The sequence below is a fragment of the Parus major genome, chromosome 1 (assembly GCF_001522545.3).
Source record: "Parus major isolate Abel chromosome 1, Parus_major1.1, whole genome shotgun sequence".
Classification (NCBI taxonomy): Eukaryota; Metazoa; Chordata; class Aves; order Passeriformes; family Paridae; genus Parus; species Parus major.
Window position 1 is genome coordinate 37541406 of NC_031768.1, and position 22619 is coordinate 37564024.

At 35.8% G+C, this 22619-nt stretch overlaps 1 protein-coding gene across 3 annotated transcripts in view; it reads left to right on the forward strand.

Moving 5' to 3' along the window:
• Nucleotides 1–22619, forward strand: part of FGF14 (fibroblast growth factor 14) — a 377875-nt gene that overhangs the window by 282631 nt on the left and 72625 nt on the right. For 2 of the 3 annotated variants that reach the window (XM_015638128.3, XM_015638137.3), the window contains exons 2-3: nucleotides 1201–1311; nucleotides 9610–9713. In XM_015638128.3, the coding sequence (XP_015493614.1) occupies nucleotides 1201–1311; nucleotides 9610–9713 (215 nt within the window). The remainder of the gene's footprint in view (nucleotides 1–1200; nucleotides 1312–9609; nucleotides 9714–22619) is intronic. The other variant, XM_015638144.3, reaches the window with a different exon arrangement.

Below are 22619 nucleotides of genomic sequence, written 5' to 3' on the forward strand. Positions count from 1 at the left end.
CATTTAGAGGCAGTTTTGTTTATCACTGTTTGTTTTCATGTCCCCCTAGGATACTCTAAGTAACCCAGCATGATTAATTGTGAGAGCAATTATACACAAATTTTGTATTCTGCCCGCAGGCTTGCATGAACATACTTTCTGTCTTCCTTCAAAGTTCACATGTTTATTTTATTATGTATCTGTATCTAAGTATTTATGAATTTAATTAATTATTGCAGAGCTAAGCATGATATGATATTATATAGATATTTTAATGCCAATATTCTCAAAATTTATGTACTGGCTGCCTGGAACTGGGCCTCACAGTTAATGTGTAACAGTATTAATACTGATATCACACAGAAGTAGTTCTGCTGAATTTTTTAAAGATGTGATGCCTTCTTTCTCTGAACCAGTTTTGCAACAGCTCAGTTTGTGATTTGGTGAGGCAACATCTGTGCTGTGAATCAAAAAGTTTGCGACTTGGCACTCCCTGTCCAATTCTTGGCAATTTTCATAAATGCAGAGTATTAAATGGAGTGCCATCATTGTTCCAGCTACCTGGATTTCCCATAGCTTTAGCTTACTGAGAGTTTTTTCAGCTTTTTCTTTCTGCTGAAGAAAGATTATGTCTTGCCCTGATTGTGGGTGTTATTCCCTGGGGAGTGGGAGAGGGCAGATGAGTTGGATCTACTTCTAGCTTGGTTAAAATATTCTGAGAACTTCAGATGGTACTGTTGCAAATTACACCAGATAAGTTTACCACTTTTGATAGGAAAGGAAACCTACCTTGTCCCCCCAGTTTCCTTAAAACTTGTATGCAGTACAGTAAGTTGCTAACGTATATGAAACCAGTAGGGTTTTTCAAATGTTTTGTTAGTTTCTGTAATGGGCTATATTGTTTCTGAAGTCTAAAATGCTTTGCAGGGCTTAATATGGTTTAAGCTTTTGACTGGGTATTTCGGGTGTTCTTTTTTTCTCTGTTTTACCTGTATTAATTATAATGAAGGATGTTGGAGGCAGAGAACAGGACACAGAACTGACCTAACAACACTCTGCAGAGATATTTTTTTCTCCATCTCCATCAGCACACATCCTGTTGTAGTACTTACTTTTAAGACAGCATTGCTGCTTCACCAAACATCCTCCTACAGTGAGAGAAGTAGGGATAACTCTTGGAAAAAGTTTTGAGGCTAGTGACAAAATATGTTTGTCTTTCAGATCCCCAGCTCAAGGGTATAGTGACCAGGTTATATTGCAGGCAAGGCTACTACTTGCAAATGCACCCCGATGGAAGTCTCGATGGAACCAAGGATGACAGCAGTAATTCTAGTAAGTGACTGCCCCAGGGGAATGTCTTAATCGCACACGCAGATCGCATCGCTCGAATGTGTTTGCACAGGCACCGTGTTAATGCCTGCCTTTGGAGGGTTTCTGAGTGTGTTTTGTCCCAAGGAGGAGGGTTCTGTCTGTTCCAAGCCTGATGTTTCACCAGCATGGCTCGTGCAGGACATTGGCCTAAATGTGTTGCCTCTGAAGGGGAAGGCGTAGGTGCTAATGGACCTTAGGAGGAAGATATTTAGGCCAATGAATGTCTTCTGGTAATTTTATAAAAGTGGTAAAATTATATTAAAATAATTTTTTTTATAAAAACTCTTCATTTAACAAAAAATTTGTATCTTCCAATAAATAAAAAAGAATTAACAAGACATGGAAACTAAATTTCTCAGAAAAATCTGAATTTACAAGCAAATAAATGTATGCTAAACTACCAAAGACCTTCATAAAACACATGCTAAATTACCTTGCTGAAGGTACTAAAAATTTTGGGGCTAAAATCCTATGCCAGCCAGAATTCCAATGATGTTAAGAGATTTTATGCCACTGTAGAGACGACAAAAGTGGCAGTTTTTAAAAATGTTCCAAACAAAAGAGGTCTTGAAAGGCCGTGTGGATTGCTGCTTTGGTATGCTTTTCATATGATACTGCTACGTGTTTTCGTTCAATGAGCATATATATATATATGTTTGATAACTTCAGCTACAGATGGTAATTAAACAAACCTGTTCTTACTCTGGAAACAGTTGATTTGTGTTTTGTTTAATTATCATGACATATTTAAGTAATATTTCTGTGTCATCTAGAATTTTATTTTAAGCACTTTTAATACACAAGATTTTTCTTCTTATTATTCATACATAAATAACCCCTTCATTTCATTAAAAATGTTGAAATTAGGCTGGAGAAATTAAGGTATTTGAGGTTTCTGACTTACATTGGTAAGGTCCCTGTTTTAACTGATGCATAGCTGTCTTTTATAACACCTTTCATCAGCAGATAGCATGATCATCTTGTTTGTTTCAGAGGTTTTTTTTAATTGAGAAAAATCGGTTAATATATTTTTGTGTGTATCTCTGCTTGTTTTCCAAGTGGTTTTGTTCCCCTTTCATGCCCTCCCCATCCCACCCCCATCCTTGTTTCTTTTCTTCCCTCTGTTTCCATTTCTCATGCCCACTTCAGTACTGGAGTACATATGAAGACCTTAAACAGGACAAGATTATTCTCACTTTTTACAGAAGTTTAGCATAGGTGAGGTCTAAGAACTGTCTTAGGGTATAAGTGCATATCTCTATCCCTCTGCCCATCTCTCTTATTTTCAACTTCAGCACTAAGGTGTGTATGACTGCAACAATTTTGTAATGCTTTTTTGTTATTTCTGAGAGATTTTTTAACACTTAGATCTCTGGATTTGGAGTCTTTTCAAAGCTAGACCACAGTGCCTTACTTTGCTCTTTTTGATGTTGTCAGCTTCACAAATTGTCCTCTTTTGGTTTCTTTTTTACTCTTTCTCTCTCCTCTTCTATGCATTTCTGATTTTCCAGCTCTCTGCCCATCTCCCTTATTCTTCTTTTTCCAAAATGTAGAATGAATATTCTATATAATAAATAATCTGATATTTTTAACTTCTCCAAACTTAACAAAATACTACGCAAAATATAGAAGTATTATATAAAGCATATAGAAGTATTTTATAAAGTATATAGAAGTATTATATGGAAGTCTATATAAAATATAGAAGTATTGTTAATTTTGCATAAATATTGTTAGATAATCTGGTTTACTCCAAAATTATTTTTTTGCTAAAAAGGCCTAGGGTTGATTTTTTTTTTCCATAAAGGCTTTTTTTTTTTTTCTGTCTTTAACTGGTGGGATTATTTTTTTCATAACTACTCCAGTTTTCCAATATTTTTTAGTAAAGACAGTTCAGAACAGAAGTATGAAAAATTAATGTGTTTGTCAGGAAGGCCTACAGTCTACTTCTGAAATTTTGTTGGTATATATGAATCAACATTATATTAAGAGCTGAAAAGATTTACCTATTTGGTATCTTCATTATTGTATGAATATATGTTTGTTTCTTTTGTGCTGCCAATCTTAGTTTTTTCCCTTTCCACTTCATTGCCTTTAATTTCCTGTTGAACTTTTCTTTTCCTATTGCTTTTGTTTGTTGCAGCATGTGTTGTTTTTCCTTCTCTCTTTCACTTTAAAACAATCATCTTCTCATGGATGGAATTTCTAGTGTTTTGATATTTTATCTTGTGAACTCCTTAGCATGATAATTTCTCTCTGAGGCTTACAAGTGAATGACTTCTGGCAGCTGCCCAAGGGAGAAAATTCTGCTTCTGACCGTGATGCTTGCAGGCTGCCTGTTTAATGTGCCCGGTGGCTGAAGGGAAGGACAGGTATCAGCTGTCCATAGGACAGATAGAATACTTACCTGGAAAGTGAGGATGACTTCTATTCAAGGTGTGTTTTCATCAAAAAAAGGAAATACAGACTGCCAAAGGGTGTGCATCTCTGCCAGCCTTCCACCTTGTCTTCTGCTCTATTCACTGTCCCTGAAGGGAGCCCACTGAGTAACTGGGTGTCAGAGAAGCCAGAGGGAGAGAGGAGCGAGGGAGAGAAAAAAGATGCAGTTTCTTTTTTGTCTTCAGCAGGGAAACTGTTTGAAGCTTAGTCATGCTGCTACTTTTTGTGCTGTTGCCATGTATTTTTGTGTCAAGCAGTTAGAGAAGAAGTACTTGAAGTTAAAATTCCCTCAAGTGCCTGTATCATTTTGTACTCATTTCACATGTATGTCAGTAAACATAAGTTTGCACACTTTTGGAGTCACAGTTACAGAGAGGTAGCTCAAAGATTAAGATTAAGATTTGCTTCTATCTGAAGTCAAATGAGTTGTTCCAGTGGTTTTAATAGCTGCTCATTATCCCAGTTTGAGTAAGGTTAGAGACTATGGAGAGAGATGACAAGATTTTTAGTGTATCACTGTGTGCAAACACATGAAAAAGGAGGAAAGATGTGATGTGCAATTGCATCCCTGAGTGTACTTTTGTCTGCTCATGTTGATGGCCATGATATTAGAACCCAGCCTAAACAGACCAACAGGTTTCAGTTCATTGCTGTAATTTCTTTTTATAACTTTGCCAAGATAATGATGTCTCATGAAACAATGGTAATTAATGCACCTATTGGTTAATGGTGCTGACTTTCCTTAAATCACTTCACCAAATCAAAGCTGTTATCCAAACAATCTTGTGTGTACAGTCTGTATTTATTTGTTTTTTGCCCCACTCTCAGTGATATCTTGTTTTAGCTGGTTGTTTTTTTGGTTTAGTTTTTTTTTTTTTTTTTCATTTAATTCCTCTAATGCCTTTCATTTCTGGTTTGCTTTTGTGTCTTGCTTGTAGCAAAGGCAGGAGTGACTGTGGTTAAAGCTGTGGCTCTGGTTACTGAGGTCCTGCTCATTCTAGTTGTCACACTCACTCTAATTCTCCTGGATTTTACAGGTGCAAATGTGGCTTGCTTCACTGGCCTCAACATTATTAATTAGACAAAGCAAACTACTACACAGAAATCATAAAGATACAAACTTATTTCCGTATGTGTAGTAACAAGCATTACATTCTCCTCCTGTCCTCCCCACCTAAAATAGCTCATTTTTAGGCTTTGGTCTATCTTCAGAGTTTTGTCTCATGAATGAAGGGTTGTGAATAAAAGACTAATTAATTAGAGAAACAGAGAATTGCAACTTTTTAATTTCTGAGATTGAAAACCTGAATCTTTCAGCCCTATATTTTGTTTTAATTCACCTAGAGTGTATCTTAGCCAACAACCACTGGAAAAATGCAGCGTAAATGACAATACTTTCCTTTATAGGTGACAAACCTTACTGTAACACTCAAATGTTGCAATTTGTACCCCTTATGAAATTACAATTGTGTTTATAACATGTTTATAATATTCTCTAATTAAAAGAGCATTAATCATTGGTAGTCTTATTTCATAAACTGATAAATGAAAAAGTGAAAATTATCCAGTAAATTTTGATTTGGCTGTGCTGTGCAAATCTTTAATTATGCTGCAGCATGCTTTACCTCCTTTGTGGTGCATGGTACCTGGTACAGTTGCTCTTCAAGAAATCCTGAAACCATTTAACATTCCTTTATTTTCATCTTTTAATGCATGCTTCTAATGTTCTCTTTATATCTTCCAAATTGAATGTGGAAGTATTAACTTTTTTACCTCTTTATAAAATACTTACCACTTCATACCAGTTCATATTTTGGTTTGAAGATACTCATAAAATAACCTTTACAGCACCCTTGTATGGTAAAGGAGGTAATTAGATAGAAATAAAGCACATAAAGATTAGGGAAAAAAACACCTGCAGTGCTGTTAAATTTGGATTAATTAATGTTAATTTTGGATTACTGCACTGAAATATCTGCAGCCTGATGCTTGCACTGGTTTTTACTTAAGTTTTTCCTCTAAGAATTATACAGGCATTTACTCCTCTATTTACACTGCCTCTGGGAGCTAGGTAAGCCTGTTTCTCCCATTGGGATAATCTTAGTCTGAAAGGTAAATGTTCAATCATACTTAAAAGAAAAGTTTTAATTATGTCTTCTGTAAGACTGGGCAGGTAGAATGGGTTTGCTCCATAAAAAATGGTTGGACAAGCCTCTAAACACCAAACTCCTTGCAGTCACTGCCAATCTAAAAGATGCTTTGAATAAATAGTTGCCTTGATCTGGTTGGAGATTGGGTGCTGTGGAAAGTTTTGTTAACTGTCACGAGGGTAGTGTGTGTGCAGAAGAGACTGCAAGTTCATAACTCTTTAACAATCCATCTCTAGCAAGATTCTTGAGAGAAACAGTCATCTGTAATAGCAATTTTCTTGTAGCTGCAAGTCAGTTGTACCTAAATAAATTTTCACAAGTATATGGAAATATCTGATTTCAGGCATTTCAGATATCAAGTTAATGGACAGTGTTGGTATAACATAAAAGAAGGAAAAAGTTATATGGTGGTTTTGTGTTTGGCTCAAGAAAGGAGTGATTGGTTATAAAAAAAGGGGACTCAAACATTTGGTAAAACTGGGTTAGAATCCAACTCAGATTTAGAGTGCCTGCAAGTCTCCTCCATGAAACCTAAACAAATAACCTTTTTTCATGCCAGTTGTTCCTGCTAACTGCCCCCAGCCCCATTTTCTGATCTTTTTTGTGGTGGGAGTAGGCTTGCAGGCTTAGGAAAATGAGAACACAATGCTTTATTGCTGTGATTTAGATAGAATACAAAGCAAAGCAAAGGAGTGCACACAGTCTTAGCACCAAGGAGAAAGGGTTTTACTTGCACCATTTTTGCCAATCAGTTCCCTTGTCTTCCCTGATGCTCCCACATCTTATTTATATTTGGAATTGCCAGGCTTTCTACTTAAGCGTGCAGCATGGGAATATTGAGCACCAGGCACCGCTGTATTTCCTGGGCTGTTGGAGGGTGCCTCCCTCTCCTCAACTTATCTATGGCCTCACAGAACTGACTTTAGGTACATAAAGTTGTTCAGGAATCTCACTCCCCACTCCCCAGGTTTTCATTTCAGATCATTTTCTGAAACAGAGAGGGAAGCAGAGGATGTGGCTCTTTTTAGTGACCTTCTCAGATAAGAGTGTAGGTTTGGCTGTGCAGAATTGGAATGTCAGAGCTCTCTAGAAGACTTTCCGCTTTTCTTAGAGCACATTTTTTTACTAGAGTGAGGAATAGCACAGGTGAATCCTAGGAATGTGTGCAATGTTTAATTGAACACAAAAGTCTTGCTCAGTAAAGAGCACTGCCCAGTCAGGTTCTGGAGGAAATCGAATTTCTTTTGTCCTGCTTCAAAGTGCATTAAAACCACATGCTGTTCCTTATTGGTGCATGTTTTGCTGACCCCAGTATGAAGCACATTGCTGAACATTTGTCAATCAATAGCTGAATGTAGACTGGCCTCCCTAGTTTCACTCAAGTCTAGAGGATTCTGTGAAGCTTATTGACTATTCTGAATGGTCAGAATTGCAGCATTCCAGGTCACACTCTAAAATTTTGAGTGTTTAGATTAATTGCAGGAGCTCTGAAAATCTCCAATTAAAATTTGGTGGCAGTAAAAGATGCATTACATGCCCTCCACAGTGCTTTCTGAATTCATCAGCGACTATAAGCCACTTCAGTAACTTTACAGACTGCACAAAACACTGCTGTGCTACAGGCGTGTAATTCTTATTCAATGGTGGTTGGATTTATTTTTTTTTTAGCTTAGATGCTTTATTTTTAGTATTAAAATGGCAAATAATATCTACATTTCAGAATTTTTGACTGAACCATTTTGACTGGGAGTTATTTTTCATTAGCTGACAGTCCTCATGGCTGACTTGTCTTTTGTGTTCACCTCTTTTCTTTTTATAAGTATCATTTGTTTTTCCTTCCTGGTGTCCCTTCAGTTGTTTCTTCAGTCCCTTTAGCATGGTGTTCATATGGAGATTTGCTCCTGCAATTTTTTTTCTTCTAGGAAAAAATCCAAACTCAATTGCTATCTGATACTTAGTTTTGCTGTGACAGACTCCCCCTCCACAACCCACAACAGTGATTTTGCTGGTTTTGACATTGTTTCATTTGAGGATAATGACCTTAACTAATTTTTGACTTCAAATTATATTGAACTAAAAGCCCTCAAGCCATGCAGTGTTTAGCTTATATATTTTTAGGATATCTTTTCTCTGAGTGCCATATTTCACAGTTTTACATTTATTAGAGAGGAAACCTTATCTATAATATTACAATATTACAGAATATACTTTTTTTTTTTTTTTGTAGTAAACAGCACTGTAATATCCTAATGTGAAGGAGAATTTTGGAAACAACTGAAATTAAAATGCTATTTATTTGTGCAAATTTTTCTTATCTCTTTTAATTTCTTTGTAAAGCTGCCAAATTGCTTTGAGTTCTTTTAGAGCTCTTTTGAATATATTTTTTCTTTCTACCGCTCTAGGAAGAGCTCTGCTACAACTCCTAGCTTTATATTGACTTTGTGTATTCCTAAAATTATCTGATGTTACACATTATTTTTCTGCATAACAGTGCTGCAATGCTGAAGGAAAGGTGTCTCTTTTTTTTTTTACATGCTTATATTTCTGGTAGGTATTCCTACCTACGTTTTTTTTTTTTTTGTCTCAGTTGTAAAACTTGATCGTATTGATCATAAACAAACTGTGGATTTTTGTCCTTTGACCAAATAGGAGTTTTCATACCTTGAGAAATGTATTTATCCACTGCAACTACATGATCCTTTTTCTCTTGATTTTGGCTTTGGCTCTGGCATTCTGATTGCAGATAGCCTCATACAGTACACTTCTTGGTCACACCTATGGATATCCTTCTTAAAGTTTGAGGAACTCACTGTAGATGTTACTGTGTTCCTGAGACCTGACTTGATAAGAAACATTCCCACTGCATATGCTGAACACTCTGCTTGTGCTTTTGCTTTTCATCCCAGGACTTGGGAATCCTTGGCTCATCCAGAGTGGACAAACATTTGGCATGAACCCTGTCTCATCCAGGTCTTTTCTTCCAAGACTGATGTGCGCTTTGCATCTAATTTTCTAGCATGAGTCAGTAAATGTAATATAGGCGTGTGCTGGCACAAGTTTTAGAAGAATTGGTTCATGCCACCTACTTATACAACTTGTGTTTTTCTGTGGTGAGGCTGGTAAACTCCCACTCTTCACACTGGTCTTTTTTTCAGAGTAATCGAAGTTGTCAAAGGCTGTTTGGATTACTACAGAGGTATATAGTATTTCTAGGGTATTTGCTATTAGGTGGTTTTCTAATTATTTTCTAATTATTACCCCAAGTTTTGTATTCTTTTCAGTAACATTTATGCACAAAGTCAAGCACATATTTTAATGCTTTTATGAACTATGATAAGCCTCTGTCATTACCTGACCCCAGTGCCTTACTGTTTGTATCACACATAACATTCACAAAAGAAAAAAAAAATAATTTGAAATAACATATCCCTTGACATCAGTCTTTAATAAGGGCACCTCTTAATCAAAAACCTTAAAAATGCCCAAGAAAATAAAGAGCTACTTACCAGAATCAAAGAAGCAAGATTTTCTGAGTTGGTCTGATTTTAAAAGCATTAAAAATTATACAGAAGCTATTTTTCTTTCTTCTTTTTTTTTTTGCTAATGATGTTTATTAGACTATTGTATTAACCACAGCATATTTATATCTGGGCATGTTTTTTCTTCACAGCTTTATTCAACCTTATACCAGTGGGGCTTCGAGTTGTCGCTATCCAGGGTGTAAAGACTGGGTTGTATATAGCCCTAAATGGAGAAGGTTTCCTCTACACATCAGTAAGTACCTTGCTGAACTCTCTTGAGGAGGCACAGATGAAATCTACACAGGAATGGGACACGTGCCCACTTTCAAGAAGTTCTGTAATGTCTGTATACGTTGCACACACTGCGCTCGTGTGTAGCATTATCTATAAATGGGACACAGGAGAAATCACTGTGCACTATGTATGAAAGTCTGAATGTAGACAATCCTAAAAAAACATACCATAGAACTCTTTTCCTGGCAGGGTGTAGGGGGAGAATGCCATATGCCACAAAGATTATAATTTTCAAATAAGTTCTTCAAAATTTTAAACTAAAGACCTGTGGTTACTTTCTTAGTGACTTGTTGACCAGAATCCAAAAACCACTCCAACCATTCTTTTAAATGATAAGATTTATGAGTGCAACTTCCATCTAAAAGGTCATTAACAGCCTTATGGTTTATCACCATATAACTGTATGTTTTGTAACTGTATGCTTATTGTTATTTTTTTTTTTTTTAATATCAGATATAAGGAAAATAAAGAGTTTTGTGAGGCACTATTACCTCTGTAGAATGATCAAAATTTAAAAAAAATATATTTTGAGTCACAAAGAAGACTGCTGGATAAAGTGGCTGGAAAGACCTCAGATTGTGATATTTCAAATGATTTGATGCTAATCACTCAGTGTGTTGTGAATATAAAATTCCTCAGTTTTGTATAAATTTACGGTTTTAACTTCCTTTGAAAGGCATGCAACTTTAATGTGAACAGGCAGTTCTGTCAGGTATTAACAAGGTGGCTTAAAGGATTTTTCATTACTTTATTTTTATTTACATCTTTGTTAAATTTATTTACATAGTGTTTTTTCCTTTTTTTACGTCACATAGTTCTTAATTCCCAGCTGAGTTACAATACACTGCTTTGTTTTCAATGTCCATTGAAAGGAAATTGGAAAGATTAAGTTTCTGATGCCTGAGGGAAAATATTCTGTTTGCTTCAAACATACAATTGTCTTGCAAAAGCTAATTAGGAAGAAAAAATGGAAGAAATCTTGAATGCCAATGTCAAGAGAAATTAAAAATTCCTCCTCATAAAATGCCTGCTGGAAACTCCAGCAGTATCGTCTACATTTTTTTTTTTACATCATGTACATTTTACATTTTTTGAAAAAAAAATTACAAATTTTTACATGTTTTACATTCAAAATAAGAATTCTATTACAGGAAAACATGCAAATTTGCTATCAGAAGGAAGAAAATATGAAGAAAGAAACCTTGAGCTATTAGAGAAAATGAATTACTCACTTTCCAGTTCCATCACATTGTGAGGGGAGTTAATTTCTGGATCATGGCGTGAAGAGCATTATTTTTAAAGTGTTGGCACAGTGAAGAAGAATACATTTTTGCCCAGCACTGTTCCTGAAGTGACTTCTCAGTCCTCCAGAAAGAAATACAAGTTTCAGAAGCTGTGCTGTTTCCTGATGGTTAATTTTGCAGGGGGACAAAACACATACAAATTGTGGTAGGCAATGTTTTATGTATTATTCTGGAAATGAATCAAGTTAAATGAAGTTAAGTGAGGCAAAGAAATGAGTGTTTTTATAATGTACTGCTTACTCTTCCTTGTACAGAGAATGAAAAATGAGTGGCTCATTCAATGACAAATTTTAAACATTAGAAAACACAGCAGAAGACTTTGTTATGTCTACAAAATGATTTTCAACTTAAATTTTGTTATGTAGAAAAATAATATTTGATCAAAAATTTAAAGATAGTGATTTCAAAACATAGTGCTGTAATAAAAGTTTGTTTATTTTGTATTAATGTATGGACAGCACTGGTAATACATTTTTGTCTCAGCAAGTGCCTGCTTTCACCTTAAGGACTAATGCATTTGAATATAAAATGACAATGATATCAGAGAGAAGTGTGCGTTCTGAGGATCAAGAAAGAGTGTATGCAGAATTACATAACACCATTTGTAGAAAAATATTTTTAACCACTTTCTCCTACTGTCTTGGTGGACTTTTTGACTCCTTTTTCACATCTGTGTATCTGTTGCACCTAAATGCAGAAGTTCTGTATTACATGTCACATGTTTTTCCCTTGGTTATTTAGGAGAGAATGGGAGAAGAAAATTTTTTAAGTTTCGTATGCCGACTACCATCACTGAAAATGACTGCTGAATAATGGGAATGCTAGTTAAAATGTTCATAAATTTATACTTATTACCAAGTTTTTATAAAGATTTAAAAACTGGAAGGATGCCCTGTAGACTAAGTAGCATTTTTAATCTAAGTTGAGACTGAAGTTGTGTATAGTCCTTCTCTGCAGAAAAGCTTGGTGTCCCCTCTTCCCATCACATTCGTATTTGCAGTATATGAAACCTTTATCTGTGAGAATACCCTACATGGTGATGCTTCTCTTCAGAGACTGAAGGCCCCAACTCAATTATTTTCATTATAAGGTTCACATCACATTGACTAATTAAGCAACAGCACTGACAGGAAAGGTATTAAGTGTGAAGCTGCTGTGCGTTCTTTAAGAAGAAAACGAAGGTACAGTGACAGACTGGTTTTGCATACAGATTATCAAATGAAAATTTACATTGTTTCTCACCTTTTTTTAAATCCTTTTTTTAATGTTTTTTTGCATTAGGTTGAGAGCTGCTCTTTTTTCCCCCTTTATTCTGTCATATATAAGATTTTTTCAACTATTTCTCAGAATTAGAACTAGAAAAATGTGCAGACACTTCATAGAAGAGTGTTATGTTGTCAGTATTTCTTAAGACAGAAACAGGAGGACAGCAAATTGTGTAGGAGGATCGGTCTCAAGAGCTTTTCATACCTATTTTGCCTGCTGCAGCACTTTGAGATTTGTATTCTGTCCTCTGAGAATAGGTTCTCTAACCTACACTACCAAAGTCTTGTCAAGTAAAGGAGAAGAATCTTTGGAGTTTGATGGGGTTTTCAAAATTCCTGAGAGAAATTATCCAATTTTTTTTCCAAAATCATAACCTGTTTTTTTTCTATGCATTTAAAGTAATTATTGTAATACCATATTTAATTATTTTCTATCGTGAAATATGGGAACAAGAGCCTTTTCATGGTGTGTTTTTCCCTGTTCTTTTAAGGGTTAGCTCACTTAAAGACTATCCATTAAGCTTACCTATTTTGAAGCTTTAGATTGCTGTCTCCAGCTTCTTTTCTCAGAGTGTTTATATTCATATATACTTCAGATCTGTATATCAATATATATCTAGTCATAAATAGGATATATTTACCTACTGGAAGCTTCCCAGTTCTACATGTATGTTAGTGAGCAATGAGAATTATAAAAGTGTGTTAAAATTTATTTTAGATGGTTTAATGAATTGTGCATAATTTAATATTTATGACTGACTAAGTAACTGTGAAAGCTAGTTGGAGAATCTGGATTTTTCCACAAAGAGCCATCTCAGTTACTAGTGAGGTTTTTGAAATAATAGTTATGGACTTCATATGTTAAAGTCAAAAAATCTGCCTTATTCCTTTCTTCCTTTTGAAAGGGTGAGCAAGATGAGGTTTCATTTCCAGTTTTTGTCTTGTCAAAATCAAAAGGAATGAAACTGGCTCCATGCACTGAAAAAGGGAGCACAGCTGCAGGGATTCTCCATGGGGAAGAGGTATTGCCAGCAGCAAGATAGCAGTGCAGTACTTGGCAGAAGCTTTTGTTGGGTCTGGTGTTAATTTTGATCAGCTCCCTTTGCAAATGGTTCATTAGTTCAACTTCCTGGGGGCTGCAGGTTTTGTTTTGCTTCTAGGATTTCCTGCTATCTTAGCAGGAAAAACTATAATATGTTAGTCCATTTTATGGACTTAGCAGGTAAAACTTATAATATGTTAGTCCATTTTATGATTCCTATTTTCCTGTGATGAGAATAGGAAAGTCTTCTGGATTTACATCAATAGATTTTTTTCCAGAATTATTTGATATATCTGGGTGTGTTAAGAAGGTCCACTGGTTCCCTTTTTCATCATAGGAGCAGTCTGGCACAGTACTACCTGTATTTGGTATCAGAGCAAGAGAGAAGGGAAAATCCAAAACGTAGACAAGGAAAAATCCTCTCTAGAACATCTTAAACTTCTTGTGTTTTCTTCTTCGTGTTTCCTGCTTCACCATTTCTTCTACCACTTTTCTGAGACCAGAGATGTGGACTAAGCCAGAGAGGAAGGGATACATCTGTGCTATTGTCCAGCAGCAGGTATCAAAGTCATAGGAATTCACTGCATGGTTTCTAAGTGAGACTGATGCTTTAAAAGATGACTGAGCCTACAGGGCCAGGTCTGACCTCCCTGGTCCCCTCTTTCACCATTGTGTGCTGTGGTTCCAGAGGTCCTCTTCTGGGTAGTGGGAACCTCACTGCAAGGATGTAGAAAGTCAAAGAAAGAAAAGAGAAGAGAGACATGGCTGCATTTCTGTGAGGTTTTACCAACTTTTTGTAAAGTATTTCAGAATTAGGAATGTCACACTACAAACCTAGCAGAATAATCTTCTCGTGAGGCGGGGGTTTGTGCTTTTGATCTGCCACGGTACACAGTGTTGAGGGTGTTGGTTGGGGCAGCGTTTCTGTTGCAGTAAGACATCAGTCTGTGTCACAGCCTTCATGAAAGAAGAGAACATCAATATCTGTTGCTGAGAAGTGTATTTGTTCTATCGCTCTGGCAACTCTCACCTGAAATAAAAGCCTTTGAGGATTTCTCCTGACATTTCAGCAGCTTCCCAATGTCGTTATTTCTGCCACTTCTTTAAGCCCACATAATTGACCTCTCTGAGGAGAACAAAATTCAGCCTCAAGGAAGAACATAGGAGCACCTTCAGTGAAGCCTGGAAAAGAGTGAGAATTAAAGTAGTCTGTATTTCTAATATTCAAATCAAAGTCAAATGAAAAATAAATTTTTTCTAGCTTTTCATAGAGTCTCACTTTATGCTTTGGAATAGCAGAGCTTTGCATGTGCAGTATTTGGAATATTCAAAGGTGCATAAAACCTTATAATAAACAGAGCAGAAGGGTGTTTAAACTAGACAAAACCGAAGAGGAAATGTGATGTTTTAAAATTTTAAATATTTACAAGAATAATCAAAAAGGGGTTAATGTTGACATCAGAAAAACATTGTTGCAACAGTAGTTGACCTATGTTTTGGCAAAGATCATTCTCTACCTTGCAAAGTATTGTAGAAATAGTCAGGAATATATCTGTTTAGAGAAAAAGTAACAAATAGTGCTTGCTCTGTGATTGAAAAGATTTCTACTATTATTTCTAGTGCTCAAAAGTATAAAGCTAAATATCAGAAAAGGGTAAACACCACTGCTCTTGAGGTATCTGCGGTTTCATGAATGTAAGCACATCAGAGTGGAGTGTCTCATAATATTGTGATTAGTAGAAAACATTATTTTCATTCTTATGTCAGACTTATGCTTTACGGTCTCAACCTGCTCCCACACATTCATCTTCCAGCACAGACTTTACTAAGAAAAGGATGGGACCTTATTTCACTTGTCATTATTTGTATCTTGGAAGTATTCTGGCTCACTTTAGAGAGAGGAAAATGGATATTTTTAATTATTTGAAAATGAGGCTCCTGGTAAAGACTTTAGCAAACTGTTTATGTGACATTTTTAGGAGTGTAAAGGCAAGACCTTATCCAAACTCCCTTTTTTCAAAGGCGTACCACTAAAGAGCTTCCTTACATATGTATACCATTTTTGCATTTCCAGTTATTTTGTATTCAGTTTGGAATCAGTTAGAAAGTGACCTATATTTGCTTCATATTGAAAAAAAAATAAAATTGAGAGGGGTACAGCATGTTTCAAGGTCTGTGTTCCTCTGTAAACTGGGCTGCATCTCTCAAAAGGTAAACAAGTTCAGCATGTTCCAGCAGTTGAAGTACACTGACAGGGAGGAGAAAAACATCTGCATGGTTTATGCTTATTTATATCTGTTTTTGGAGGTAGATAATTTGTTGCTCAGGCTGCCTTCCGAAAATAAATACAGAAAATTGTTAATGAATTTATTCTATGGTAGCACTTAAGGAACAACTGATAACATAGCCCTGCTATGTTGTACAAAAGAGTGTCAGATGTCCCTGCTACAGCATGTAGTAGAAAAGGGGTACAAAATGCATGCTAAGTCCATGACTTTTTTCACTGGGTTAGGTTTTCAGTACATTTTTGATTGAATGTCCTGAAGCCAATGCTTCCACACACAAGATAAGGTAAGAAAAGGAGGCATGCAGAGACACATGAGAGTTTGATAAGGCAGGGGAGAAGTGAGAAGGGAAGAGATGAATGGAATGAGGCTGACATGAGGAGACTGTGATAAGAAGGGATATAAGAGAGTGGATAAATAGCACAGTGGAGCAGAACAGTATTGTAGAAAACTCTATAATGATATCATCATTGTAGAAATGTTTAGGATGGTATCACAATTGTTCAAGTCTCGTGCTTACATTGATTACCACCTTTCTGAGGTTTTCATACCACACATGATTACTATTTGAAGTACTGTTCCTAAAGCATATTGTTTAGTGAAAAATTCTACTTTGAATATATAGTGATACAGTATTTTAGTGTGTGCATTTAGTTTATCTTACTCTATGGCCATATTTTCCTCCTGGAATTTAAATGCTGTGCTGGAGGTAGTAACAGAACTTGACTCAAAACTTGGAGCACTGTTTCTTGCCACTTAAACCAAATATGTACGTCCTGTTTGTGTCATTAATGTCTACAGTATCCAGGATCTAGTTGAATATTTATCTGTAAGAAACAGTTTCATATTTGCTTAAATTATTCATTTTCCTTTCTCATGTGTATTTCTCATGTCCCTGTGTAAAAAATCTCTTACTATATGTGTTCTCTCTCCCTGGAATGTAGATAAAAGCGCCAAGATTAAAAGTTGCTCTTCCAAAGTTTGCAAAGCATGGATGATCACAGAGTATTCAGCTGCAGCTGGATATTTCTCGATAATTATATGACAGGGAATAGTAACTGTAGGTAGGCAGGTATGCTAAAATGAGGTAATCAAATCTCATGCTTCAGGAAGTAGGAGGGCTGCCACAGGGACCGAGAGGAATGCTTTCCCCAGTGTACAGCATCATATAGTGCAGTTGCTCTGGAGGTTTGTCTCTGAGCTGTTGTGCAATGGTCACAGCTAAAGGCTGAGCACAGGCTTGATGGACTAGCAGCTTAATCAAGTCTGTCAAATTTCTGCTTCTAGCAATTCTGTCTCTCACGGTAACATCCCTGTATTTTTGGCCAATGTTTGTTTTGTTGCATAAATACAACTACACTGTTCTGGATGTTTCTTTATTCTCTGCTTTGTTGCTCATAGAAATTTGGAGTTGTCTGTAATTCTAAATGTTGAATGCATCTCATTCTCTATCGTATACTACTCTTGCCTTTTGTTCTCTTCCCTTCTAATCATCACTTCCAAAGCATAAAGGATCATGTTTGAAATTTCTTATTTTCCATTATTTACTGTTTAATCTTATTGTTGCATCCAAGTAAGGAAAGAGGCTACCAAAGACTTGGAATCTGAAATTTTAAACAATTGTCAAAAACTTTTTTCCAAAACAAACTCTTACTACTTCTTTCTATTAGTGGCTAATGGATATTGAAAATATTAAAGACAATTTTTATGGTTAATTTAAATCCATGTCATAGTAAGTGGGGCTTTAACAGTGTTGAGAAGACTTCCTATTGCATTGTCAAGAGGTATAGATAAGAAAAAAACCTCAACTTTTTGTGGAGTAAAACACATGTGGCACTGTCTATCACTTCTGTAACTGTATAGTTAATGCATCTTCTGTTATTCAGAGCTATTTCCAAAAGATACATGTCTAGATACAAAGATAGATGAACAGAAATTAACTGAGAGCTTTTAGATATATAGTCGATTTTCCAAAATATGTTTCTGTTTGTCTGAAGAATGGCTTCAGTCAGGCAAAAATTTGCTCTCATTACGTGAGAAAAAATCCACATTACCTTGCAGAAATGAAATAGTCAAATGCGTATTTTGTGATTTCTTTTAAAAAAAATCCTCTAAAAATTTTAAATACCTTTATAAGAATATTCAGTTTATATCTGATAATATCAAGACAAAAGATGAGAATGGTATTTACCTAGGTAATTAAAGAAAATTATGCAAGCATCCTATAATTTCAGGGAACTTTCTAAGGTATCTCCCATATCCTACAATAAGATTGTGTGGGCTCAAATATGTGCGTATTCAATTATCATCATATCTTTGCATATCTTTACAACAGCATTCTGTATCATGTGGGGTCCTTATGATTAGACTTCAAAAGAAGTATGGTATATTTAAAATGTTATTGTAATGTGCAACTCAACAGGGCTTTGTACAAAAGCTACAGTTCTGTAAATATCAGATGTTGACAAAAGCCATAGTTGCATTTGATGACTGACTTATACACAATATCCATTACATTTTTGTAGCAGGTTTCCTATTATTCCTATTATTCCTATTATTCCTATTATTCCTATTATTCCTGTTATTGATTTTTTACAGGTCTTGTTTCATCTTGCCATCATACACATTTGTTTTATTTTTGTAGCATGTTCATTTTTTCATTTGAAGAGGTAAATGTGTAGCTAAGCTTAGTGAATGATGGTCAGTGATACATTTATATCACCTGTAATCTTCCCATATGCCATGTGTCCCTGTGAAAAAATTTGGGGTATTTCTGTTTCTAAGGCAGCTTTAGCCATGGGCTGGATCCTGTATGGAAACTCGACCATCTGGGTAGGCCCACAGGAATGCTGATGCTGCATGTCCTGACTAATGACCCTTTGCCTTGGCCTCTCACATGTTGGCAGAGTTTGTTAATTGGAACCTGCCCCAGGGTTCATACTGCCGTCTCTTCTGTCTGTGTGTCACAGGGGACAGGGGCTGCTTCCATCACCTTTCCCCATGGGATTTTCTGGGACCAGGGACAAGATCTGGTGTGCAGCTTTGCAGACCTGTGACAGTCTGTGGGTGAATATGTTCACAGAAAAGGCTGAGATTATCCCTGAAGCCTTGTCATTCCTGGGGAACTAAGATTCAGAAAGGAGAATTTAGGGACCACATTTTGTTTCCTTTCAGGTAAATTTTTAACTAACTATTAGTCAATTAAAGTTAATTTACAATGTAAGTAAGTATTAACACTGATTTTTATGTGTCTATACAAAACTGATTAGGGAAGCAAGTGTCCAGCAACTTGTAGATAGCCAGTTAACATCAAGCCTTGATTTCCCTCTTGGTTTGCCAGATTCTTCAATCCTCCTACCTGCTGGCAACTTTTCCTAACAGTGTTCCTTGGTGTATTGCAGGATATTTGGCTAGTGCATATTTATACACTCATTAGTGCTCATTTAGATAAATATCATAGATCTTTGTTCCCATATGGGGCCACAAGTTGAACAGTGACTCTTTCCTGACTTTTCCTCTTTCCCTCTTTTAGGACACCATTCATTCAGAGGAAGCTTATGGTGGAAACAGGCATCCCAAAAGAACGTTTGAGGTTCATTTGGCTTGTTACTTGACCAGCCACTAGTTCTGGCAGAGCATCAGAATAAATCCTAGCAATGGTGGGTGGGACCTTTTCTGCCCACAGCTTAGTGTAATTAAAAAATCCAAATTTAAATTTCTAAAATACTGTCTGAACATTGAAGGGCTCTGAAATTCTTAGAAGTACCAAGTGTTGGCCTAGTTCTGGTGCTAATTACAATTGCTGATCTTATAGGTATCAGTGTTGGCATAACAGAGCATTTTCAGAAATCCCTCTTGGAAGGGTTAAACTGGTGAGTTTGTTGTGCAGTGTTTATTCAGCATATTCTATTCACTGTCAGATGAGAAGCTCTTTTGAATGATTCCTGTTGATTTGACAAGGATTCTTGTTTTTTAGAAGACTACAAATACAGTCTTGGGGACATGTTTTCTCTCCCTGAGGGTGTCTCACAAAGAATCATAAATCTGTAGAAAAAACAGCAGTCAAACCTGAATTTTACTGCAGCAAAAACGTTGGAGTATGGGTGAGTAGACAAGTCACCCCATTGTGTTTGAATTCAGATGTGGCTCGGCTCTACATTCTGTTTTCCTGATATATTTGTCACTAAACATTTTGTAATAAAAAGTGACATGATGCCACTACCTGGAAAGCCATGAACACCTGGACTTAATAGACAGGATTTGTAGGAAAACCTTGTACTTTGAGTAAGCGAAACAAAAACCTGAAGACTTAATTCCTTCTGTGCACTCATGGCTTTGTTTTTTCAATAGCACGTGATGTTATGGAAGGCTTTGGCTTACTACCAGACTGATAAGATTTTTTAGCATTGCCAGACATTTACATAGTATTAAGTAGTCTTTAGTGTGATTGTGTCTGCAAAACTGAAAGCAATGTTTCAACATGAAAATGAAATACCAGTACTTTGTGGCTCCACAGATGTACAGAGCTAAGGACCCAAAGTTTTCCACAAAGAGATGTGATTGCCTAATTCACCATGGAATTGTTTATTTATTGCAGAATTGTCTAACGGCTGGTGAATTTTGAAAAGACAGAGAAAGAGTTTTATGCCACAGGCACAAAACAAAATATAGCCAACATTTCAAAAGCATAATATGTTCTCTTTTTCATGTCCCTCTTGGCCAGCATGTGACTTCCATGTTATGACTGATGTCTCCTAAGCAGTTATACCCTTTCACATTGCTGTTCAGGCTACAGGCCAAAACTTAACACAGCCCAGATCATCAGGAAAGAGAATAATATTATGAAAAGATCTACACTTAAAATTAGCTTAGATGTTGTTAGAAATAGGTAGAAGTATAAGATTTTTTTAATATATTTGCCAAGGATTGCTACTATTTATCCCCCCAGTGCTTCTATTACTGGATGAGTATGGCTTTATTAAAAAAAAAAAAAAAAAAAAGTTTAATTTTTATAAAAATTAAAAAAAAAATAAAATATTTATAAACTAGACCTGCCTGGGATTCCAAAATTCTTGTTGGTAATTTTTTTCTTTACCCTAGAATGGAATTGGATGTTCATTGCCAAGGGAAGTACAAAATACATGAAAGTGTATGTTCAAGGTTAATGTGATAATGAAAGAACAGTCTAGTCAGAAAAAAGAGTAAAGTATAATTAATACAGAACCATCTGGAAGCACAGTCTCTGTAAATTTACCTTTGTTTTTACAGTGGTATAGAATGACTTCTAGATTTGGTAGCAATTTTTTTCCATTTGTTCAGTGGGATCTGAAGCTGTTGGTCTGTACTTCAGTAGGTAGGATTTGTATAAGTGTAAGCATCATTCTCATTCAGCTTCTTGAACAGAATATATCAGGGAGAATTCCTTCATTTTATTGAGTACACAAAGGCTGTTAGTAGAAATGCATTTTTAATTTCAACCTGCTTTCAGCCATGTACTTTCCTCTTCCCCTCCCCCCACCCCTTTTTTCTCTGGACAACTTCTTTTAAGGATTAGGGTAACATAGGAAGAGGCAGCATTTAAAATTCTGTTTCAACATTTAGTTGTTTATGAGGAAGATGAGTTGACTATTTTCTTCTTGACATTTGAAGATCAGGAGTGTGCCCTTGTCTTTTCATTTTCAAGTATCTATTGGCACCAGCAGCAAAGGAGATGAAGGAATCGGCCTTTCAGGCATTGGAAATGACAACTTCAGGAAGCATCAGCTGAGGCTATTCTATCACCCATTTAGCATTCATCTGACCATTGGAGGTGGCTGAAGAATAGCATTAGAAAACAGAATAAAAGACAAAATTGGTATTTCCCTTAATACTTACAGAAATTTCACTGCATCTTTGACAAGTGTCAACATCCTGCCTGGTGCTCAGAACTGTAAAAGTCACTTTTCTTCAATTGACATGATTAGAGTAGAAGATAGTTCAACTGATTTTTGATTTTCAGGGATTATCATGTGGAAGTGACTGCTCTATAGATGGAATAGGAGGAATAGTGAGGTAGTGTCTAAACTATTTTGTTCAAATCACAGCTTTCGATGTGCAGGTATGACATTGAGAAAGGAGACAGAGGAAAGGATTAGGATTAGATGGTCCACAGGTATATATATTAGGTTCACTTCAAACTCTGCCAATCATATGAAAACAGTCTCTCTATATGAAAACAGTTCACTAGTGAATATTGTCAGAAACTAGATGTGATAAAAATAGCCTCACTTGAAATTGTTGGAGTTACCCTAACAGGAAGTGCAGGGACATGGGCCATGGTGGAGACAGACAAGTTGCAACATTCACACTAAATGACGTTTTTATTCTGGCAGATCACAGATTTTATTAGTTGTGAAGAGGCATGGTCAGTTTCATTTGTTTGTAGATACATCAAACTCAGAAATACAGCGTGGAGTTCTGCAGTCTTGCACAACCTTGATATCATCATGACTTCCATAGACAATTTTTTGTGTGAGACTGTAATGGTAGAAGCTTCATGAATTGATTTGAACAATAATACATTACTCATGGAAATGTAAAGAAAATGTTGATAAGTTGTTTAACTGAAAAGTCAAATAACACCTCCACAAGTAAGCTGTTGACATAGATATTGATGAACAAAGGAAGGATGTAAAGAAATTGTAACATTCTAGGCATTCAAGGTATTAAATAAAAACTAAAAGTACTTTGAAAGAGAAGCGCTGAATTCTAGTAGTTTTGTTTTTTTAAAATAAAGTAAACAATCCAAAAATGAACAAAACAGAAGCAATTACTCAACCAAATTTTCAAGATTTTTAGGAATGGAGAGAATGCTGAAATCTTCCCATAATTTTTAGTAAAAGTTCTACATAATCAAAAGAAAATTACTTAATAAATAAAAGTTCATTAAAAAAGGCTCTTGTTTTTTATATGCTTACAGGGGTGTGTTAA